This window comes from Squalius cephalus (assembly GCF_949319135.1).
Source record: "Squalius cephalus genome assembly, chromosome: 16".
NCBI lineage: Eukaryota > Metazoa > Chordata > Actinopteri > Cypriniformes > Leuciscidae > Squalius > Squalius cephalus.
Genome location: NC_137137.1, coordinates 15,005,780 through 15,031,753, shown reverse-complemented (window position 1 = coordinate 15,031,753; position 25,974 = coordinate 15,005,780). Strand labels below are relative to the sequence as shown.

Sequence of the window (25,974 nt, the reverse complement as noted above, 5' to 3'; positions counted from 1 at the left end):
TTGGAAGAGGCCTGACCACAGCAGACAGGATGTGTGATACTCATGTCTGGCCATGTTCTCTTCTCGTTTATCCCCACAGGCATCTGTCTGACATTTCAGAATATTTTAGAAAGCCAAAGCCTATATGTATTCTGTTAACAGGACAAGAAAAACACAAACATATGTAAGGTTGCATGGCATATAATATATTAAAACGACAACGGAATCAAAACTTCAACAGTATTATATCAGCATTTTGTTTCAGGCACTCTGACATGAAACAAAAATGTATGCAATGACACGTGAGATTCATTAAATGTTTTTGTTTTTAATACTATGTACTAAATTTGCCGTTATTAATGTTTAATGATGTATTTAATCTATTATTGTGAGTAATACTAATTTGCCAAGTTAGTGATGTGAAATTATTATTTAGTTTTGTGAAAATGTAAGTACACCCCATGATTTCCCTTTTTCCAACTGGCACTGAATTTGAAATATTTAATTCTACTAAAGACCTACAGCAACTGAATTTCTTATGTGGAATCCTTTTTTCGTTTGGCTCGAGGTCATGGTGCAAAGGACCCTAGGTTGAAATTACTCCGAATCATCCCTTTAAAACACTGAATGGGTTAATGTATTAACTCCAAAAGAAAATACGAAACTAATTGTAAATAAATGATAAGTAATTATTAAATTTATTGATCATCATACAGTACCTGAGGCAAGTTATTTACTATTTAAAGTCACAATGAATTTTCCACTGTGACGTGACGTACATCTGAGTGAAGTGTATTATCGAAAAGGGCGGGGATTCAGTTCTATGCATCAGTTGTTGATTGAATGGAAGCAGATGCAAATGTGAGCTTGCAGTCAATTGTAAGAAAGGGGCGGAGTTTAAGTAGAATAAATCATTGGAGAAGTCCTGCATACATCACAGAGAGAAGTCTGTTTATTTAGATTAGGTAAAAAGAAAAAGAAAAAAAAAAGAAAGAAACCTACATGGGTGAATTATTCACAATAAGATCAAAACGTTTGTTTTTTTCATTTAAAGAACTTTAAGATTAAGGGCCCTATCTTGCACCCAGCGCAATTAACTTTGTACACCGACGCATGTATCATTCCTATTTTGCACCCGACGCACAGCAGACTTTTCCCTCGACAGACGCACGTCGGTAAATTAGGGAATGAACTTGCGCTCCCGGGGGCGGTTCAGCGAAAAGAGGAGGCGTGTTCCGGCGCAAACGTTCCCTGGTGCTATTTTGCAGTTCCAGAAAACAATTCCGGAAAAACCTAGTCTAAAGTCAGTGGCGCGTTTTCAGTGGCGCTTTCAGATGCTATGTTAAGGGCGCATGCTTGGCCATAATGTAGCGCATGCACAATGCGCATACACTTTGCTTCTCTCAACTACACACAGACGCAGCAGTTGCCATTTTTGCAAACCATACATAATTACAAGGAAAAATATTCCACATGAGGGAAATCATTGTGGTGTCCATGAAGATGTGAAAAAATAGGCATAAATCTAGCTTACGCATTTACCAAAATTATTATACGCCTGTTTAACCGAAGCTAATTTGGGTGAGTTTCTCCCATCCCCAATGTCACTTCTCTGTGTTTTACGGCCCTGACGAGAATGTCGGTCTCCTCGGCTGTGAATAGCAATCCTCTTAAAGGGAATGTGAGATGATGCTCTGATTGGTTTATTTCACGTTACGCCCAAACCACACCTAGTAATCCAACCCATTTTAGATTTCCGAGATCCCCCCACAAAGTTACTTGTGTTTCGCATTTGATACTTGCGTTTCAGATCGTTAAATTAGGGCCCTGAGTATCAATACTGAGGTTTCAGAGGATGGCATCGTAGCGAAGAAAAAAATGTGTTTCCATTGCAACCCTATGAATCTTGTACTCTGTCTCTTCTCTCAGTCAATGAAAATCTCAGTGTGGGATTTAAGTGTTTATATTTTATATCCTTACCATGTCTCACACTCTCAATAAGTCTCACGTCTTGAGTGTGTCTGTCTTTGATGGATGGAGCTTTTTACCTCCATTCGATGGTCTGTAATTAACGTCAATGCTGCCGATGCCCTAATAGAGACTGAGAGCGGGGGAAAAAACGGGTTAGAGAAAAGTGCTTGCTGGGCAGATTTTGCGCTCGGCCGTCATTTTACATGAACCTCTCCATTTCACAGTTATCAGGAAGGGATGATCTCCTGTCTCCTGCTACAGTGGGGGCTTAAATAATCTAACACCACACTGTCCCAAAGAGAGCGTATGCTGGAGGACAGCATGTTTTAACAGATTAGCAGATTAGAGGGCAGTAGAGCAGATCTCTCCACCTGCAATGCCACACGCAGACCTCTCGCTGCCAGATGCTCAGGAAGGAGACAAGACACAAACCAGATCAGAAGTGAGAATAAATATCCCCAACATGGCAGTGATCTGAAATGTGTGAGAGAAATATGCTTAAGCTGGGTTTATATTTGCTAGTCCTTTAATATTAGAACTTTAAATATAACACAAATGCTACTAAAATACTAATCCGCTTTTTTTGCCCTAATCCGACTTTAATATTACATACTCTTTCTGGGCAGAGAGAGGGAGAGCGTAAGTGTGTGTGTGTGTGTGTGAGAGAGAGAGAGAGAGAGAGAGTCAGAGAAAGACAGAGCCAAAAGAGACTTTTTTGCCATATTTTGATATTTAATGATGCTTCGATATATCTGCACAGGAAGTGATGTCATTAACAGCACATTCTCGCCATCTGCCAGAGTTATATTTGTGACACATTCTGGGAACAGGATGTCTAAACGCTTACTTTCTGTGCAAGAGAGGTCACTATTGCTCCCAGCCGTACAGATTTTCAAAAGTGATGCATAATCACACATGACAGAAATCTGCTTAGGGAAAACAGTAAACAACAACAACTGTTCAGGCTGGTTCAATTGCCTGATGTCGCCTGACAGATTCAAGCTTTAGTCTTATGGAATTTTTGTGTGTGTTTTCAGGTACGTCTCTGTCAATGGCACACAGATGACACATTAGCTCTGTTCCTAAAGCTAGTGAGCTGCCTTGAAAATATAATCGAATAATTTGCAATTAATGCATATTGAATGTTAAAATGCCTTTCAAATATACATTAATTATTGTGATTGCACTTGTCTGTCTGTTGTGTTTTTCTTTAACCTACATATATTTTAAGAAATGGTTATGGGTAGGTTTAGTGGTAGGACTGGGATTAGTGGGATTAGTTATATTGTTACTAAAATGTTCATTTTCCTACACATTTCTGTCAATTTTTTATATATATATGCTTTTTATATCCTCTATAAAATGGCTATGTTTGGGTTTGGAGATGGGTATGATATATAAGATTTGTAAATATCTTTAGCTGATGTTTACGTTTGAATGTTGTCAATATGTCCATGTTGTACATTTCAGCATCCATCCAAACATACAAAAATTTACGTTTTGTACCTGTAAATGTTATGTGTTAATATACCTACATATTAACAATGAGACCAGGCTGGTAATTTCTGATAGTGAATGCAGTATACAGTGTTATTTTACTATTATTTATATACTGTTATATAAATAAATTCTAAAACGCTGTCTAGGTAGCCAGCTCACTAAGTGTTGATACAGAGCTATCATATCTGTGGAACTCATTAGGGAAAGCAGGATTCATAAGAACCATCCCGCTTTAATCGGGTTTATACATGCTCCAATAGACACTACAACAAAGGAGCAATGGTCTTGTACTTTAATAGAGAAACAATCTCTTAATGACTGAAGAGAAAGCGAGAGAGAGAATGATAGGGAGAGAGAGAAAGAGAGAGAGTGCACTGGTGCAGGTGTAATTCCATTATCCCTCTCAGTAGTGTAACTGCTCCAGGTGTCTTCAGTGCTCGAGAGCAGCAGGGCGTTTCCTCTCATCAAGGCTTCATAATCATCTGCGCTAATGAATATAATAACTGCACAAGTGCAGACTGTGATTGGATGATGGCCTGAGATCAGCCCCTCCCACAGATTAAAAGCCTCTTAAAGTGACTCATCCTTTCTTGGTTAATGGGCCGTCCAGAAGTGTCTGTCATGATAGCCAGGATACACACTTAAACACATACATACGCAATGCACTTTCCACAAGAAAAATAAACATGAATACGGTACACTTTGGTCTATTTAATGCATTTTTTTTTCCTATGAGAAATACAAAGTTCTGCCATGAAGCTCTAGATGGCACAGTTGATAGGTCCTTAACTCAATCTACTTGCAATTACATCATTATGTATAGGGCACAGCTGATTGGTTCCTGCTGTATCAGTAGCCAGTGAGCTCACTGCTCAACCTTCAAATACTGTAAGCATTTTCTGTAGCAGTTGCAACGTGCTTTCAGAAACCCTCCACCTTCCCCAGCTCCACCTGCATAGATCAGCTACGGGTAATTCATGTACAGTATGCTATATTGTACAGCAACAGCATGTCTTACTTGCTCACAGCTGCGTGTTGGGTGTGTATTGGCATCTATTCCTCCATGACCAAACATATCAACATTGTCAATCCATTACCGTGCCAAACTACCACGACAGAACTATTAGATAAACTGTAACTTTAATAAGTTATCGTTTTCATATTGTTTTTGTTGTTTTTTACAGTGTTATCTGTATTTAAACGTCTCAGACTTTGTCAAATTTTTGCAAAAATTTTCATTTCGCAGCTCACTACCTCGGAAAAACTAAATAAAAGACAGAGATAAAACCACTCTGGTTCTCCATGTGGAGAGAGCTATAGCTGTTACAGTAGAGCATGGTATTGTATAGTGGACAACACTAGAGAGCAGGTTAAAAGGGTTTTTAATGGGACGCCCATATTCCCAATCTATCTAGCCTTTATTTTTAATACATGCCTCCACTGATGCAGACTGCAATAAAGCACACGGCTGGTGAAACTTGCTCCGGCAGACACATATACACACACGTTTAACTGAAAAAAACAAACCAAATCAAAACTACATCATTAAAAGAGCATTATCAGCATCCACCTGATAATGATGATGAACTCTACATTATGTAACACAAAATGTCCCCACAAAGATATCCTAAAATATTCAAAATCCTTATCCTTGTGGGGACATTTGTTGGTCCCCATGAGGAAAACAGCTTATAAATCATAAACCATACTTTAAATCATACAAGTTTTTTTTTTTGAACATGTAAAAATGCAGAAAGTTTTCTGTGAGAGGGGTAGGGTTAGTGTAAGGGGATACAATATACAGTATAAAAACATTGTACACTACAGTATACACATTTTTATGTCTATGGAATGTCCCCATAAAACATGAAAACCAAACATGTGTGTCTTTGTGTGTGTGATGGTAAACTATCTGTATGAATTGTGATGTGTGTGGTGATCTGGTGAACCCTGATGTGGGGTGGAGCTCAATTCGTCCTCTGAAATAGAGCCTGATTGAAATGGCCATAAAATGACACAGGCTTTAATAGCCATGTCATGAAACTCCCCCTCACAAAGTGGGAGGAAAAATCCGCTTGTAAAAGTGAAATATGTTTCTGGGGATGTTTATATGGTTGAATCTCCAGAGGAGATCAGATGTCATCAGACTCACTTTTCAGTCCATCTCGACCAATCAAAGCAAATATTAGACAACAGATACATCAATTATATTATATTATATTATATTATATTATATTATATTATATTATATTATATTATATTATATTATATTATATTATATTATTACATTACATTACATTACATTACATTACATTACAGTTTTTCTCGATTGCTTAAACACATTTCTTGAAACTATGCCTCGTATTCTCAAAACTATAAACACAAATCCATAACGTCTCACCCAATTCCCCAAACATCCTATTTTCAGGTCAAAATGAAGCTCTACACTCAAAACCATTCACTCTTGCTGAAAAAAACAAACTTTGCCCTCAGACAGGACACACAAGCCCTCAAAATCACACACACTACAACATAGTCTAAGACACAGGTGCAATAAATTCAAAACAACATTTCCAAAACTGGTAAGTTATGTTGCTTGTGGTTCCCCCCCCCCCTCACAAACCTTTTCACATGATGGACACAAAAGACACAACCAGTGGATACACTGGCACATTTTTATTCATACACAGAAAACACACATACACAAAAACATTATTTTTTTTCCTGTTTTACTCTTTTTTTTACTTTTTTTTTTTTACTCTCTCCTCTAATTTTTTTTTTTTATATTTACTTACAGTAAGATGTGTGTGACCAACATATGACAGTAAAAGAGCACACACAAACCATATTCTAATATGGAATTCGAATCGTATTGGAATGGTAAAGAGTGTTGGGACGTAACAGGAGGGCCTCCACTCAAGGATACAATATGATGGACACGTCTAAGAATGTTCCACATATGGTTGAAATACCTAGAGAGATAACATTCTGGGAGTCAAGACTATAAAGGAGAAAGGAAGCCCTCCCTTCACTGTCACACTCTGTAGCCACACTGTCTGACTATATGACTGCTGGCCTTTTCTTGCAAGAAAATAAACCTCATCAAAGACTATTGGAAATGTTTGTCTCTTATTCAGTGATAGAATTTTGTTTGCCACCACTCCTCCCTGAAGGTTCTCGAGGTGATGGTAAAGCGACTCAAATTTGGCCTTACTCGTAGCCCAGCCTCCCTCATAGTCATACCATTGATAAAGACATGGGCAACTAGAGTGGCTTGAATTTCATCTGAGACTGCTTGTCTTCTTGTCCTTGCCCTTCCTCCTCCTCATTCTTATCCCTCTTCCTTCATGTCTTTCTGGATCCATTGTTCCAAAACACAATAAACTGATTTGGGCCCTTTTATATATCTATTGAAGGTTCTGATTGATGTGTGTTAAATTTTGACTCTTAGTGTTTCCACTTGGGTAATTGTGTGCTAACTGAGCTGAAGCTGTGCTGACTTGAGTGAACAATTTTGAATGCTAGTGCTTTCTAAATGACAACATGGTCTAAGCAATGAGAAATGAAGGGATTTGTGTGTAAAGTTTTGCAGTGACAGTTCAACAAATCTGACTCATGTGTCAAAACAGGGAATAGTGTTTATAGTTTAGTGAAATGGGTGTGCTTTTTGATAAATGGCGTTATGGTTTTGAAATTTTAGTTCAAAAGCCTGGTTATAGTGTTTAAGCAATCGAGAAAAACTGTAATCAAAACCAGCATAAGACCACAAAATCACGCCAAGTCTCTGTCAAGTCTGTATAACATGTCTGAATAATGTATAGGATTGCATGTACAGAATATGCTAGTGCCATTCGGGGAGATATTTATAGTTACAGTACTGTATGAATGACGTACGTTTGTGTGATCGCTGTGCTCAACATACATAATACAACACAGATGTTAGCAGTAAGCACGCTAACATAAGTTACCAGTCCACAAGTTAACAAGTGGATGCATTTATAGTACCAATAAGCACATTATTTATTCCTTTTGAGACTGTGTTGGAGGAGTGTGTACCTTTCATACCACCAATGTATTTTGTTGAACAATATTCTGTGTTGAAATTATATTTGAAACTTTTTGGGAAATAAAATTGCAGGCTCTTTTGTTTTGCTAGGATTTAATGTGTCCTAAAACGCAAAAATACAACTTCATGTATTATTATTATTATCTTTTTTTCATAATTTGACAAAGTTACAGCTTTTGGAAAATTATGCACAATAAAAGTATTCTGTTCATATATGATATTTATCCTGATTTTTCTTCACACGTCACATCTCACATTTCATGCTCTTCAGGGACATTACTGTCTCCTTGGTAAGCATGTACTGTACATTAAGAAAAAATTTAATTAGTTTAATGTGGCCTTCATATAACAAAAATACAGTTCAACTCCTGGGACATTTCTTGGACTTCTTGAAATTTTTGCTCTCTGCCTCAGTGCAGTCTAAGTGTTATTGCTGAGATATATTTTCAATTTGAATGTTTTCAAACCTACTGACAAAGGGAGATTCTCATAAAACCCATTACCAACAGCAATGCGTCTCTTTATGCATTGGGTCTTATGAAAAGTCAAACAGGTTAATAGTACTGTATATGAGAACATGTGTCTGTGTTCACTGCATTGTTTTATAATACCTGCCAGCAATCTGCTTACAGTGTATTACAGTGCAGTGCACAAACAATTGAGTGCGCACCTACACACACACACACACAAGCACAGTGAATACAGTGATATATTAAAGCCATCCAAAAGATCGATAACGAAATGAAAGCTTTAGAACTGCTAGTATAACACAGTAAGTTCAACAATAGCGTTGTGCTTTTCTCACTACATTTCTCTATTGGTAGAATATCTCTTTTATATCCCTCTGTCTCTCTATCTGTATAGGATACTTCCATGTGTGATTAAATACTATTCAGTCCACAAGTTAACAATACTATCAGTCAATACTATTCCTTCCTCCAGAGTTTAGATTCAGCCATGCACTATAACACGTGATTTTCAAATGAACCCAAAGACTGTGATTAATGCTTCAGGTTTGTTTGATTAGAGAAGAAACCCAAGTTACATTTAGATTCCTGTACCAACCCTGACACAATTTATTATGAAGTTAAACACTGAGTTTCTTTCTTCCTTGTCTTTTTTTATTTTTATTATTGCTGTTGTATATTTCATGTTGCCTCTGCTGGTTTTGTGTGAACCTCCTTTTAAAGCATCTGTGCCCATGTTTGAAAAATGATTTAGCTCATCTTTGTGCATGTATGAATATGTTTATGCATTTGAGGGCTCTTCTTCTAAAGAGTCAATTTTAAAGCTACGCCACAGGGGATGCGCCTTCAGAGACATAATGACTGTCAGTTTCCCCACAGACATTTGAACGAGAAACTGTTTGATATATCAGTGTGGGATTGTATAATTATACAGATAAACTGGTTCTTGAAGGCTGCATGTTTTTTGTTGGCATATCAGAAATTTCCCATCATCATCATCATAATGACCAACAGAAATTACAGTAATGTATAGTGTTATGTTATTCAGAATTGAATTAAGAATGGCTTTTAAATTCTAATTCCCAAATTTGAATTGAATTTTCATCAAGGTTGCATTTAAAATTGCTGTAATCTCTGTAAGTGTAGTAATTTTTCATTATTCATGTTATCATATACATAATACAAAGGGCATCTCCAGAAACATTATATGATATAAATAATAAATGTCTGAAAAGCCAACTATGAAAATGTGTTCATATTTTCATTTTAGGGCCCATGATAGAAGAAAACTTCATTTCCCAGAATGCCACTTCACCAAAAGTCAAATGAAGCAGATTATCAACATAAAACCAATAGATTCAAATTTTGCCAGTATTTATTTTAGAAATTTACGTGAAAACAATTTGGTGGACATTTTGATGTAGTGCAAAAATAATTGTAAAACTTTTAGTTAATAAAAATATTCCTGTCATGACAACTCTCAGATTGTTTGGCATGGTAATGGATATGACAATGTTTTATGATATGTTTGGTCATGGTGGAATAGATAGCATATACGGGACTTGCTGCCAAAACACACACGACACGCAGCTGTGAGCAGTAAGACATGCTGCTGCTGTACAATATAGCGTACATGAATTACCCGTAGCTGATCTATACAGGTGGAGCTGGGGAAGGTGGAGGGTTTCTGAAAGTGCACTGCACTGCTACAACAAATGCTGACCAGTGTTTGAAGGTTGAGCAGTGAGCTCATTGGCTACTGATACAGCAGGAACCAATCAGCTGTGCCCTTTAGATAATGATGTGATTGTAAGCAGATTGAGTTAAGGACCTATCAACTGTGCCATCTAGAGCTTCATGACAGAACTTTGTATATTCAACATCAGGAAATAGAGAAAATTAATGTTGACATATTCATGTTTTGTTAAAAAAAAAATGTCAGAGCCCAAGATAGACAGAGTTTCTGGAAACTAAGTGAGCTGTCTAAGTAAAGCCGCCAAACACCATGAAGATATCATTAACATACTGAGCAATTAACAGCATCTCTTGTGGCTAGTAAGGTGCAGAATACAAATCTTTTTCTTTCCATCCTGATGATTTCTGATGCATCAAGCCTGTCTCCCTGCCGTCTTGTGGTCCCACGATACAGGAAAGCCATCTCCCTCTCATTCCGATTACACAAATATTTGCATTTGGCATTTACAGCTGATTTCGGCTGCACTCCCTCTGAGCTGTGCAACGTTTCCCACACGAATTGAAGGTTTTCACTCTGTAATGACTGAGTAATAAAATTCACCCTTCTGAGAGGATCCAACACTCACAATATTTACACCTTGACATTTCAATCAGCGGAGTTTGATAAGTTGGTATTAAAACAGGCAGAGGGGAGACCTCACAGAATCCGCCACTGAAAGAGAAAATATCTCACTACAAAATAGATTCAAAATTGAACGTGAAAAAAAATAAATATATATATATATATACACTCACCTAAAGGATTATTAGGAACACCATACTAATACTGTGTTTGACCCCCTTTCGCCTTCAGAACTGCCTTAATTCTACGTGGCATTGATTCAACAAGGTGCTGAAAGCATTCTTTAGAAATGTTGGCCCATATTGATAGGATAGCATCTTGCAGTTGATGGAGATTTGTGGGATGCACATCTAGGGCACGAAGCTCCCGTTCCACCACATCCCAAAGATGCTCTATTGGGTTGAGATCTGGTGACTGTGGGGGCCATTTTAGTACAGTGAACTCATTGTCATGTTCAAGAAACAAATGATTCGAGCTTTGTGACATGGTGCATTATCCTGCTGGAAGTAGCCATCAGAGGATGGGTACATGGTGGTCATAAAGGGATGGACATGGTCAGAAACAATGCTCAGGTAGGCCGTGGCATTTAAACGATGCCCAATTGGCACTAAGGGGCCTAAAGTGTGCCAAGAAAACATCCCCCACACCATTACACCACCACCACCAGCCTACACAGTGGTAACAAGGCATGATGGATCCATGTTCTCATTCTGTTTACGCCAAATTCTGACTCTACCACATGAATGTCTCAACAGAAATCGAGACTCATCAGACCAGGCAACATTTTTCCAGTATTCAACTGTCCAATTTTGGTGAGCTCGTGCAAATTGTAGCCTCTTTTTCCTATTTGTAGTGGAGATGAGTGGTACCCGGTGGGGTCTTCTAGTGTTGTAGCTCATCCGCCTCAAGGTTGTGCGTGTTGTGGCTTCACAAATGCTTTGCTGCATACCTCGGTTGTAACGAGTGGTTATTTCAGTCAAAGTTGCTCTTCTATCAGCTTGAATCAGTCGGCCCATTCTCCTCTGACCTCTAGCATCAACAAGGCATTTTCGCCCACAGGACTGCCACATACTGGATGTTTTTCCCTTTTCACACCATTCTTTGTAAACCCTAGAAATGGTTGTGTGTGAAAATCCCAGTAACTGAGCAGATTGTGAAATACTCAGACCGGCCGTCTGGCACCAACAACCATGCCACGCTCAAAATTGCTTAAATCACCTTTCTTTCCCATTCTGACATTCAGTTTGGAGTTCAGGAGATTGTCTTGACCAGGACCATACCCCTAAATGCATTGAAGCAACTGCCATGTGATTGGTTGATTAGATAATTGCATTAATGAGAAATTGAACAGGTGTTCCTAATAATCCTTTAGGTGAGTGTATATATATATATATATATACAGTACCAGTCAAAAGTTTGGAAACATTACTATTTTTAATGTTTTTGAAAGAAGTCTCTTATGCTCATCAAGCCTGCAGTTAAAAAAAAAAAAAAAAAAAAAAAAAAAAAAACAGTAATATTATGAAATATTATTACAATTTAAAATAATGGTTCTCTTTTTTAATATACTTTAAAATGTAATTTATTTTTGTGATGCAAAGCTGAATTTTCATCAGCAAGTACTCCAGTCTTTGGTGTCTTATGATCCTTCAGAAATCATTCTAATATGCTGATTTATGATCAATGTTGGAAACCGTTGTGCTGCTTAATATTTTTTTTATAACCTGAGATACTTTTTTCAGGATTATTTGATGAATAAAAAGTTAAAAAGAACTGTATTTATTTAGAAAAGAAATCTTTTGTAACAATATACACTACCGTTCAAAAGTTTGGGAACAATAACTATTTTTTTTTTAAGAAATTAGTACTTTAATTCAACAAGGATGCGTTAAATTGATAAAAGGTGATGGTAACGATTTATATTGTCAGAAATGTTTTTATTTTGAATAAATGCTGTTTTTATGAATAAATGCTGTTAACGTTTTACTCATCAATGAATCCTGAAAAAAGTATTCCAAAAAAATATATTAAACAGCACAACTGTTTCCATCATTGATAATAACTGAGTATCAAATCATCATATTAGAATGATTTCTGAAGGATCATAAGACACCAAAGACTGGAGTACTTGCTGATGAAAATTCAGCTTTGCATCACAAAAATAAATTACATTTTAAAATGTATTAAAAAAGAGAACCATTATTTTAAATTGTAATAATATTTCATAATATTACTGTTTTTTTTTTTTTTTTTTTTTTTTTTTTAACTGCAGGCTTGATGAGCATAAGATACTTCTTTCAAAAACATTAAAAATAGTAATGTTTCCAAACTTTTGACTGGTACTGTATATATATTATAACAATAAATATATTATTACATAAATATTTATTTATATTATTAAATAAAATATTTAAAAATGTATTTACTATTCAATAATATATTACATATAAATTTTTTAATAAAATTTGTATTAAATATGTCTATTCATGATAGATAGATAGATAGATAGATAGATAGATAGATAGATAGATAGATAGATAGATAGATAGATAGATAGATTGATTTTGCGGGACAGATAGAAATAAAAAAAAGGGGACCAGAGAGACGGAGAAGAAAGAGATAGTGGGAGGTGAGAAAGTGAGAAATGAAGAGAAAGAAAGAAATAAGAGAAAGAAAGAAATAAAGAAACAAAACTCCCCTAGGACAAACACAAGCTCTCAGACCCCTGACCCAAACTCCTCTCAGGCGCTGTATGTCAGTGTGTGTGTGTGTGTGAGAGAGAGAGAACAACACCCTCGTTCAAACCTTCAGGGGCCATATTGTGGAATCCCATCATGTTGGGAACACAGAAATGAAATGCCCTGTCACTGCAGATAGTGAGATGCATGATGAGAAAGAATATGGTTGAAAGAGCCGTTTCTCAGCTGAGAAGTCGATCTCTCGGGACGTTTGACATTTTCACATTTTGTGCACACACACACAGCACAGACTGTTGACCAGCAGCGTCAGCCCCTGTTTTGACCCAGTCAGGATGGATTAATCTGGTGTGAGGTAATGTGTGCAGAGATTGAATTGATTGGCTGTTTCACCCTGTGCTGCCCATCCACTGAAGGACAGAGCCATTCCTTAAAGCAACATAAAGCATGCTCTGTTCTGAAGGATATTCCATTCCAGCACTTTCATGTTTCAACTAGATAAAGGTCATTCCATTCTAACACTTATGTAACATTTGATCATGTTGGTTGGTTCATCTTAGTCCTTTACAACACAGTGGTTCCATTGCTTAGACTGTTCCTCATGCTCTACTGTTGGTTAAGGTCTTTTCACACCAAGTCTGATGCAATTAAATTTCACAAAAGTATAGTTCAGAATTTATGTACAATATATATATATATATATATATATATATATATATGTTTTTATTTTTTTTTTATTTTTTTTACTTAATCAGTATTTTTACTTGTTTTCTAGAAAAATATATATAAACATCCTGAAAACAAGACACAAAACTGCATAAGATATGAAGACTTGTTTTATACAATATATCTTAAAGTAAGTTGATCTATTTTGTACTTCATTTTTTCAAAGTAAATTAAAAAAAAAAAAGATTTGAGATGTATTTGCCTTTAGCTAAAGAAACCTTTTCAATGGGGAAGGAACAATAAACTTACTTTAAAGATATATTGTTTTGAAACTAATTCTAAGTCTTATTATACCCAATTTTGCTAATCTTGTTTATGTTTACAAAGCTTTACTGCACTAAAATGAGAAAAATGTTTTTTTCCACTGTGTAATTCTCTTACTACCCCAGGTTCCATAGACGTGGCTTAAGTCTAGTCCCAGACTAAAATGTTTGAGCTGTTTTAAATTAAAGCAACTTGCCCTGACAAATCTTAAAATATGTCAGTGCCATTGTTTTGTCTCAAGATGCCAACACGTGTTAAAGCACGTTTATAAAAGCTACTTAAAAGCCCTAATTGAACTAAGGCTTAATCCTGGCTTAATCTAAGCCCTGTCTGTGAAACTGGACACTAATGCTTTGCTTAAAATGTCATCAAATATTTGGACTTGTTGTAGGCCTTTACTTGTACACTAATTTGCGTCTCTCTGCGCTTGTCTGTCCTGTATCTCTATTATTAGTTATAGAGGAAGTGCAGCAGCAGAACTATCATGTCATGTTATCCATATCCAAAACCTACATATGATTTGACTGGAACAAACAGCTTGCTTTAGAACATGGCTGTTTCGTTTTTCTTAGAAACTAAAGCCAAAAACTAAGGCACAACTTGCTTTTATGGCCAATAAATCTGGAACGAGCAAGTGAGATTTGGAATAGAAGGCCCAGCACAGATTTAGAGGTTTTATTTTGGGCGCTATTAAAAAAAGCACCCCAAAGCTGCAGTATCGATCTGTGTGCAAGTCCGCATAACTGTCCCTGTACTAAAACTCCCTCCACAAACAGGGATCAGAAGCTTTATACTACCTGACAGTTAGAAGAGTATCCCCCTGTAAACATGATGGCTGATACTAAGACCACTCCAAACATTAAGGGGCATGTTCAATAGCTCAGGCTAAATTTCATCTGAAGCCTTTGGTGTTTTTTTAGGGTGAAACCCACTAAGCTGTACTGATCCACAATAAACTGTTTTGAATGCTCCAGACAAGGTGGGTGGATTGAGAAAGATCAGGAGAGATCTTTGAAAAAAATGAATTCAGACATTTGTTTTTTACTCATTATCAGCATTTTTCGCCTTTCTCTAATAGAACTCTGTGTTTTTCTGCTTTGCAATTTCAGCTTTAACGTTTCAAAGGCATGTCTACAAATTTCAAACACTTGGAAAGAGAAAAACACTTTTCATTGATGTGATATTGTGATAGTGAGATGGTGAAGATCTCTGTTAGAATTTCAATCATTTTGATGGCCTAGCAAGTAGCCGTCAGGCACCCAGAGCAGTTCTGTTATAAATTTTTTGGTTATGTCTTCTTTTCATCTCTATGCCCCTTAGAGCTTTAATTAAAGTTCGCAAAAATACCGGGAAGCTTATGTATGTTTCCTGCATAAGAAAAACAGACCTAGATTATTTGAGTAGGCTGAAGTTTTGCTATAAAAAATAGCTATACATTATTGCTATCATTTTAACTTTTCAATTTAGTACAATTAAATATACATGAAAAATTACAGAACACATAATGTGTGCAATTAATCATGCCCCCTGACCTGTATGTAAATTCCATAATAAAAATGTTCTTACAACAACCATTTAAGTTAAACTTTTGAACTCAAGGGATTTTGGTAACACTTTACAATAAGGTTTCATTAGTTAACATTAGTAAACTTCTATAGTTAACATGAACTAAGAATGAACTTTCATTTATTAATCTTATTTAATGTTAATTTCAACATTTACTAATACATCATTAAAATCAAATGTTGTGTTTGTTAACATTAGTTAGTGAACTGTGAACTAACATGAACAAATGAACAGCTGGATTTTTATTAACTAACATTAACAAAGATGAATAAATACTGTTAAAAAAATATATTTCTCATTGTCAGTTCATGTTAGTTAATACATTAACTAATGTTAAAGCTACACTGTGTAATTTTTTAAGTTGATTCTTAGCAAAAAAACACTTTGTTCTTTCAAAATGATATGTGCTCATTAATGTGTAATTACTTCTACCAACTAATCAAGTATTCTCGTAAGCGTAGAATCTGCCATTTAGAATACATACGAGCGAGTCGCTCGAATGTCGGCAGCCATGTTGCGCCTCCATCTTGAAAATACATTCGCCAAAGAGGGACATACCTGGGAATTCAAGCTTCGCCTTTCGCGTTTTTACACTCAGTGGCACCGTGACGAATGCGAGGGGGAGATTACTCGCGACTGCCGGCAGATTTGAAATAATATGGCCACCGTAGGAGTTAAAATGCCCTCGGAATGGGAGGGGCTAGAAAGTAATATTCAGTTGGTAGTCATAAACAATTTCACCGCTAGACGGGACACAGTGTAGCTTTAACAAAGTGTTACTGAGATTTAAAAAAAAAAAAAAAAAAAAAAAAACATGGCGCTGAGATACTAAAAAACATTGAGAAAAGATGATACAGCCAAATATGTCATTCAAAAAATATGTAAAAAATCCATGAAATTATTTTTTTTGTTATTAATGTAAATATAATTAAAATAAAATGTGTTTCACGTAATTAATTAGATTTAAAAGTAAAATGTCAAATTAACTACATGACAAAATTAAAATTCAAATATATTTAAATTATTTATGTATACAATTAATTGATTGATGGCTGAACTATAAATATTGCATAAAACATAGCTGTACCTATAGCATGGTAACAGACTGTGGTGAAATGACTGACTGCAGGTGTGCCTGTTTAAATGAGATGCTGACTGCAATGTCATTCAGTGACAAATATTCTTATGAAATGTGCGTGTGTGTTCTTTGTTGCAGTGCACGTGAAGGCTGGCACATGTGAGGTGATTGCAGCCCACCGCTGCTGTAACAGAAATAAGATTGAGGAGCGATCACAGACGGTTAAGTGTTCCTGCTTCCCGGGACAAGTCGCTGGAACAACAAGGGCTGCACCCTCCTGTGTGGATGGTAAAACAGATCTTCAGATCATTTCAATTCTATTCAGGCAAATGGCACTGGGTTTCAATAATAGCCTAATTCACAAATAGTGTTTGTGCTTAAAATGAATAACGACTAAATTGAAATACTCATTGACAGAGCTTCAGTGCATTCAATGTCTGGATGAACTAGAATGTTGGTGCAACTAGCAAATTCGCCCCTATATGTATGATGATAAAGATCCAATTGCGCCCCCGTCTCTTTTCCTCTCATTCTCTGTCTTTCGGTCTCTTTGTCTCCCTCAGCTGTCTGGCTGTTTCATTTAATATTGTGTCAACACTGTCCACTTGACAGAGAAATCGATCGTTATCTTATTTTGCCTGACTGTAAGCTCAGGAAAAAATAGCTCAAGTGTCTCTACACACAGTGCTCTGCGTGAGAGGAAATGCCAAATAAGCCAAGTTTCACCCCATCTCATGCTTCATTCTTTCTCTCTGAATCATCTCAAATAACTCCTCATCTGTTTGCCATTTTCTTGCTCCTGAGCTGATCCATGATCCACTGTGTTTAAAGGGGTCATATCCTATTTTCCTCTTTCTTTTTTCATTTTAAGTCTTTCCCTGGAGTCCACTTAGCTCAAGTCTTAATTTATGGGGCTTGAATTTTAATGGAATTAATTATAATTAATTACTAGATGGTTGTTGTGTCACATCTTGCATTATAATTGGCACGTTTTTTAAGATGATGTGCCAAACAGTTCAAATTTCAAAAATGCATTTCGGGACCCCTGCTGTCCTGTCACATCCCATTTAAGTACTCATTCTGTACTGCCTGCTCTCTATAAGTGTGACTTTTGTAGTAGTGTACAGTACGTGTCAGGGAGCATGATTAAATTCATTAATGCTTTTTAATTAAGTGTTCTAAATTAACATGTTAAATCGACAGCACTAGTAATTTAGTTTTTCAGGTCAATTTTCCACCCTTTCTCCAACCATACGAAATTAACAGGCTGCTTTTGCTATGACCTCTAATGCCCTCTTTTACGATTGGCTAACCTTTGTGCATATGAAATAAGGCAGTTACTTTGCAAAGCCTGCACTACATTGTGACAAATTCACAAAACTGGTTGGTTTGGGACCTATACATTTGTAATGTTGGGTTTCTTCAAAATGATGCAGAGTTGTAGGTGCTACACCCCAGCCAGGAACAACACAACATTTTGCCTGATTTGTTCCCCCCCCCATTCCATGATATGACCCCTATACTCACTGGAAGTGACTGTGTCTGTAATGTATGTACTAACCTAAGTGGTCTTGTCCATGTTCCCTGTGATGTGTGTGTGTGTGTGTAGCATCTATAGTAGCTCAGAAGTGGTGGTGTCAGATGCAGCCGTGTGTGGATGGTGAGGAGTGTAAAGTCCTGCCCGACCTCACAGGCTGGAGCTGCAGCACAGGCAACAAGGTGAAGACCACCAAGGTTAGTATACACACCCACCCAACCCACACACACACATACATACATGCACATACACTTCAAAACATGAGGACTGTCCTTTAGGCCTGGGGATGCCATGACTTTGAAAGCTGTCAGGGTCTTTTAAACTCCAATTTCTGAATGAATAAACAGAAAACCCACAAGAGATTGATTTTATTAGATTAACATTTTGCCATTAGCATATTGCTAAGCTAATACTGCAACACTCCAGCATAAAATACGTATCACACACAAATATTAGAATCAGAAGCACATGACCCCTCAGGTTTTTGAGCGCAGCTCATTTGAATGCAGCTTCCAGAAGACAAAAAAATGTATATTTTTACATTTGATAATAAAGACTTTGAGACGTACTTTCACACCGGTGTGATTAGAATGTTCAATGCGTCACGCCATAATCTGCTAAATTCAAATTGCGTTCGCGCTTTGGTTTGCAGCGCTCATCATATATCACAACTGTTCAGTGTTTTCAACCATATAATGCTTATTTTATGTTTCTGTCTGACATTTAAATACACAGAAGTAGCCTACTTGGAAAAAAACATTCATAGTTTGTAAAGTATACACTGATGTCTATGGATGCGGCAATAATCCTTTTAAATAGCCTAATTTGACAACATGTTTAATTGATATCATATTCTACACATTGCATATGTAACTATAAAGGTTACTTTAATCTTAGAATATTGTAGGTAGAAAATGAACAGTGCCCCAACTAATTTCTTAGTTTTGAAGCCACAGCCTGGCACTAGGCGATTCGTGCAGATCCATCGATTTTTCGGGTGCAGCTGCAGGTAGTTGGGGGAATTCATCCAACATTAGACCAAAAAAAAATTTTTAGTCTACTGTTAAAATGACTTGTACTTATTGGCCGAACACAGCGTAGTGCGCTAGGTAATGGAAGACATTAGGTTTGCCTCTGGTTCACAAAAAGCTCTGTACAGCGCCGAGATAAGGTGCAGTTTGCCCTGCGGTGTCAATGCTTAATGCTTTAATTGAATTAATATCTATAAACTACAGAATACAAGGAAGGTCGATGCAGGACTTATAGTCCTAATCAAGCCCAGATTACCCAATGGGCATTGCACGGGCCCAAGCGAGGGGAAGAATTTTCTTTACATTTCAGATAATGACACCATGTATAACCACCAACAAAAAGCATGCTGATATTTGTATTCATTTAAATAGAATTATATAATTGGTCAAGCGCAGGTGTGGAAAGCACTGACGTAACAACCCGCCCCAGCGCATTCTTCAAATAACCCCGCGCTGAATCGAATTTTGAAATTCAAAAGCTTGATTGTGTGGGTGGGGTGGGGGGCCCTACAAGACATTGTGACCAGGGGCTTCTGAATTCTTAATCCGGGCCTGGTCCTAATATTCCTAATAATTTGGAATAGCGCCAGTAAATGCGTTAATAATGTATGCCCCTCTCTCCAAGTGGTGCGCTCTTTAAAAATACTAAGTGCATGACGACCCTGATTAGAACTGATAATTGACATTATCTCACTTTGTTCATCATCTATGTTTTTTTTTTCCACTCAGCTTGTTACAGTGTTTTTGCATTGATTGCCCTCTCTGTGAAAAATTCAAGCAATGATGCCTTATAATGTGGCTAAAAGAAGGTGTTTGTCAGTATTTAAAATATTGTCTAGGTAGGCAACTCACTAGATTTTGGAACAAAGCCTCTGTCTTTCTTTCTCTCAGTGACCTAATTCTTCTTGTTGTGAACACGCTCTGTACCATACCTTAGGAGTTCATGTGGAGAGAGCCTGAAGTTTGTTGGAACTGACATCAAACACAGTAGAGCCTGATTTAGGAAAAAAAAGAAGAACAAAACAGAGAAAGAGAGACAACCCTTTTTTACCCTGCCAATAAAACTTCTTGAATCTTGACAAAGAGAGACAGAGACAAAGAAAGAGAGAGACAAGCTAAGCAACAAACACACAAGCACTTATGTTATGAGTGACAGATGTGAAGTGACTGACTCAGACTCTTCTCAACAGAAAAAGTCAAAGGCAGAACAAAGCAGTAAATAAAATGAAGTGACCAGAAGACATGATTTCAAGATTTATTGTGATCTTTATAGTCACTGAAGATCAGGGTAAAACGAACTCTTGCCAAGCGGAAAAAGTGAAAACCTTAGGAATACCAGAATAACCTATATATATATATATATATATATTAGGGCCAGAAATTATGGTAGTCATTATATTTATTTATGGTAGATTTTGTCACTTCACCTGAAATTGGTGTGACAGAAAGTTATTTTGCTGGAGAGGAAGTATCTGGGACTGGCAATCAAATTATGCACACACAACTACAATTATTATTATAATTAATATATTAAATGCTAGAAGAGGCCTATGTATTTTTCATACTCTGCAGTTAGAAATACTGAAAACTTCTCCAATTAAAAGTTTCAACAGAAATAAATTCTCTAGACTTCCTTAGTCTCTTGATTTTTTTTCAACGTTGTGAACAACACATGGAGACGTTTTCATACATTGCCTCAAAAAAGAGAGTCATGGTGATTTAATTATTATTATTTTTTTTCATGGCAAAAAATAAAACAGGGGAGGAGAACAGAAGTGAAGGAGAGGGTCTGGTTTGATCAAAGACTGATAAGCTATGGTGTGCCTCCCTCTATAAAACACACACATAAGACTGATCCATATTTCATCACAGTGAATTCATGTGAATTTGGACCATCCACACACATAGCCCTCTGTCAGATCTCTCTTTTTCTCTCTCTCTCTCTTTCTCTCTCTCTCTTTCTCTATCTCTCTCTCTCTCTCTCTCTCTTCTCTCTCTCTCTCTCTCTCTCTCTCTCTCTCTCTCTCTCTCTCTCTCTCTCTCTCTCTCTCTCTCTCTCTCTCTCTCTCTCTCTCACACACACACACACACACACACACACTTTCTCTATGGGTATATTTTGGTCCCACAAAATCTGGATCAAAGCTTATTGTTTGTAGTTCCTGCTTACAATAATCTGTGCAAAAAAAACAACAAAAAAAAAAACCATAAAGACTTTTGCCTCTTTTGGCTTAGGTGCGCAAGCAAGCACCTAGTATGTTCTGACAAGAACACCCTAACTGCATAGCAACAAGCCGAAAACCACCAAATTCAATTTATATTACAGCACTTATATATTCTTCTTTATTTACTTTATAAATAATTGTATAGGTCTGTGAAAATATAAGAGAGGAGAACAGAAGAGTTGCTTTGATCAATTATGGATGTTTAAAATGATTGATCAGCATGGTAACTGCACGTTCTATGCCAGCACACCTCTCGCAACATAAAACTTGCCAAATCTGAAAGAGACACCAGGACAGAAAGAGGAAGAGTGAGAGGGTGGATCAAGTATCGGGCATTGTGCCATGGCACTCTCTTCAGTCGTCCCTCTGTGCCAACTTGGAAGGCAAGGTGCCAGGCTCTAAATGAATGAGTTTGCTTGGGCGCCAACTGTTTCACCCACTGCTCCAGCGGACCATGCCCATCAGCAGCCAGGACAACAAGTCAGCGCAGATAAATGTCAAGCATTAATTAAATCTGTACTAACAGAGACGGAGAATCAGACGACTTCTTCCTCTGTACAAAATAGGGCAGTATAGTTCATAATGATTCATATTTTATAGGGTTATTGGAGTCAGATGTGCTGGTAAACAAAGTTGCAGGTGTGTCTAATGGGAAAACACCAAAGTGTCAAACCTAAATTCTTTCTCGTTCTCTATTTCAGGTGACCCGATAGTTCTACGCTCCATGGAACCATCGGACCCAACTTAATGGGACAAAAGTGCTGAAAGTGAAGACTAACTATAGACACCATTGAGCTTCAGCTAACAGGATCGATCAGTATTAGTCATACGAAGATTATTTGAAATCAAAACGTCTGAGGAACAGACTGATCTCCAGAAATATATCCACCATAAACATTAGGACCATCCTAAAAAGTTAATGTGTCCTCCTCAATGGACCCCCTGGCCTTCCGGACGCTTGATCTTCTGGGTGTGGATCTATAGCTGCTGGAATGTATTGGCTGGGGGGTCTCGATGTACGTATGCAGTTGTTTTTTTTTTGTTTGTTTTTGTTTTATACAAAAGATGTTTGGATCATCTACACCAGTGCAACCCAATGGAGTTTAAGCTCTTCAGCAACATGCTCTCCTTCCTTGCCCTTCAATTCTTCCCAAAGTTCCATGATCATTCCTGCGCTACCTAATCAGAAGGTCCAATCATTCCTTGCGGAATCTTCGAAACAGCATTTAAACATGTAAAATCGATCTGGACCTCTAACGGACTTCTGTATATTGTTTGTTTCTAAATTAAAGCTTTTCAGCCCCACAGTCTGAAATAACAGAATAGATGTACCAGTATATTCTAGAACATGTAAAAGTGTAAAAGATCAAAGTGTTATTCTCAAAACAAGCAGAATAAAGTTTATTAAGGTTATCATTTTTATTATCAATGTTTTTATCCAGCCTGGTAACTGCTATTGAGTACATGTGTCAGTATTATATTCAATAATTAAAAATGTCGAAAATATTTGTTCTCCATACTCTGATTTCAGAGGCTGCAAGCTAGTGAAACCTAATGGTTTACTGTGCCACAAATAACATGATTTATTTATTCACTTCTCCTCCACTGGTACTGATACACAGAAAAATAACATAATCAGCATTATATTTTTTTTTTGTTTGTTTGTTTTCTGACCTTTACGCCTGAAGACAAAACCGCAGTCACTCCAAATGCACACCCTCATGTTTCAAAAGGAACTAAAATAATTATTTGCAGTGTAAACATTATGCTCTCTCTGTCTTTGCCTTTCTGACAACAAATTGCATTTTGTATTTGTCTAATCGAGTGCTTGAATCTGTTCAATGCACATGCAATTTAGCTTCGAGGAAATCCTGAGAATGTTGTTGCGCATGTCATCAAGAGATTAGAGAAATTAACCCAAAATAAAAATTCAGAAATACCAACCACAATGGCAGCATAGAGAGAGGCATAAAGATAGATATTTGAAAGTGAAATGATGCATAGGCCGTGTATGGAGATGCATGCTGATATCATAATACATGATATCATGAAACACACACCCACAGGCGCACGTACACTGAAGCTCACCACGGCAGAAATCCCCCCGCACAACAGCGAGACTGTGAGTTTTAAAATTCCAACAGGAACACTGTGGAATAATAATAGGCGCAGCTCACTTCTGAAGCATATGGGATGGTTGGGCTACCTTGAATCAGTAGGAATCTGGCAAAATACAAACAGGTGAACAAAGCTGCACGCATATATTGTCAGACGCTGCCACTGTACTGTCTATCTCTCACTCGCACACACCAGGAAATTACACGTCACCCTGGGATGTAGGTGTTGAGACTTGGTGTCGCTTATGCAAATACAACTTGCAGATTTAATGAAGTCTGACGGCAGAGGGAAAAGGCCAGGAGAGATACCATACACACTCTGACAGCACTGACGAAAATAAAATATGAGCTATATGAATAAATGAGAAAGAAAGAAGACGAGAGAAAGGGGGGAGAATCGTCGTACAGTTGCTTGACTGTGCGTGTGAATGAAGCAACATTGCATTCGTGTATGAAAGTGCGCATGTTGCATGTATAAATGTGCTGAGATGTGACCACTGTATGATGGGTGTGCAAAAAAATTATGTAGGCTAATGCTGTCGGTGAAGTATATGTTTACCTGCAGCCATTTGCAAAATATACAATAATAGTATAGAGGCGTTCCAAGAGTACCCGATTTTTACTGACTCTGCAGGTTATGCCAGACAAGCTGCCGCCTTTAAGAAAAAGTCATTGAGTCATTCAGTCAACCGATTTGTTCTCGGACGAAACAAGCAACTGTCATTATCAGTGAGTCTTTGTATCATTCACTAAACCGATTTGTTCAAAAACACATGGGTCAGAACTAAACACTGCTACTGTGTGTTGCTAGATAATTCAGTTTTGACTTCGTTTGGAACAATTTTCATGGAACTTTAAATACTGTTGTATTGTGTAATATTAACCTATTGTTTATTGGACTGTTATACTGTAAGCAATATCACACTCAAAGTTATTTTGTTGATCTGAATTCAGCAGGGATTTGATTATCTAAAGCCGAATCACATCCATGGTGATGTTCAGAACTGCATTCTTGCTTTTTGAGATATAGCTAAATGAATATGCTTTTTATATTATGTTTTACTTTTAAAATGCAAATATTATTGAATAAATCAGCATATAATTACAAGTGGGTAGATAATCAAAAACATCTGTAGATTATAAATTAGCATTATCATCATCACACACACATAGCAACAAAAAGAGGCAGATGAATGCATACTAATCATGCTTTATCTGGCTGTATCATGTAAGTGTGTCTCCCACCATTCTGAAGTTTAACATCGATGCCCTACATAACTGTTTGCTGATAAAAACACATAATTCCTCATTATTTTCATATCAGGCAGGCAGATGAACAATAATGGAGGAAAGATTAGATAGAGATTGAAAATGTTGTCTTTTGCACCAAAACACTGGTTGGGGCTTTAATGCAGTTCGGCTAAATTGTGATGCATTAATAGCAATTTCCCAGCACACAAGCACATACACACACAATTATATGTACGTGTGTGTGTGAGGGAGGGAGAGAGAGTTTGTCACATACAGTATCCTGAAATCTGAAAGGACATTCATTTTCCAAGTGAAGCAGAAATGGAAGGTTTCAGCCCAAAATCGCAGTGACGATAAATGTTTGTGACCTGCAGTTGGCTCTCAACATGCTCACAGAAGAGTCCTTCCCTCCAGAGACCCGAGAGGGTTGTGGTGTTCAGAACAACAGAGACGAGCCAATAGGTGAATTGGGTGTATGCCACTGACAACAAGGATAAAAGAAACATCAAGTAATACTGAGGAGAAATCCTTCTGTCTGCTCGTGGGTACAAGCCCCTGAAGCATAATAATGTGAGAGGACACCAAGATCTTTTTGAGGAGGGAAACGCTGCAAAGCTAAATCTAGCAGATCTTAATAATTCAGTTGGCATCATGGTAACATTTATCTGACCCCTCTGTCATTCTACTGTTCCATATTCTACTAGACACAAACATCCCCATCAAACTAACATGTTTGTGAACATTAATTATTCATTAATAGTAGTACTAAATCTTGTACTACGGTGGTCTGAAAGAATGTTGTTCGTTTTTTTCTTTGGGGTCATACTCTGGTGAAAACAATAATGTACCTTGGTTCAGGTTTTGCCTACATTGTGGGGACCGAATGGCTCCACAAGTATAGTAAAACCTGAAATAACCTACATTATGACGGCCAAACAACAATCCTCACAAGGAAATTGTTGTAACAAACATATTAAATAATGTCCTAATGCAGAAAGGTTATGTGAGGGTTAAATTGAAGGTGAGGGGATATAAAATATCATTAGCTCAGCATTAGAAATCAATGGAAAGTCGCACTATAGAAAAAAAAAACATTTGTTAATTGTGAACTAACAATGAGCAACAGCATCTTTTAAAGTATTTATCAATCTAGGTTAATGTTAATTTGCAGTGTTCATTGTTA

At 37.0% G+C, this 25,974-nt stretch overlaps 1 protein-coding gene across 1 annotated transcript in view; it reads left to right on the top strand.

Annotated features, from left to right (window-relative positions):
* Positions 1-22,923, top strand: part of tafa3b (TAFA chemokine like family member 3b) — an 87,475-nt gene extending 64,552 nt beyond the window's left edge. Inside the window, exons 3-5 of the mRNA XM_079897685.1 lie at positions 16,769-16,918; positions 18,240-18,364; positions 22,125-22,923. Of these exons, the coding sequence (XP_079753811.1) occupies positions 16,769-16,918; positions 18,240-18,364; positions 22,125-22,136 (287 nt within the window). The 3' untranslated portion in view covers positions 22,137-22,923. The remainder of the gene's footprint in view (positions 1-16,768; positions 16,919-18,239; positions 18,365-22,124) is intronic.
* Positions 22,924-25,974: the final 3,051 nt, after the last annotated feature.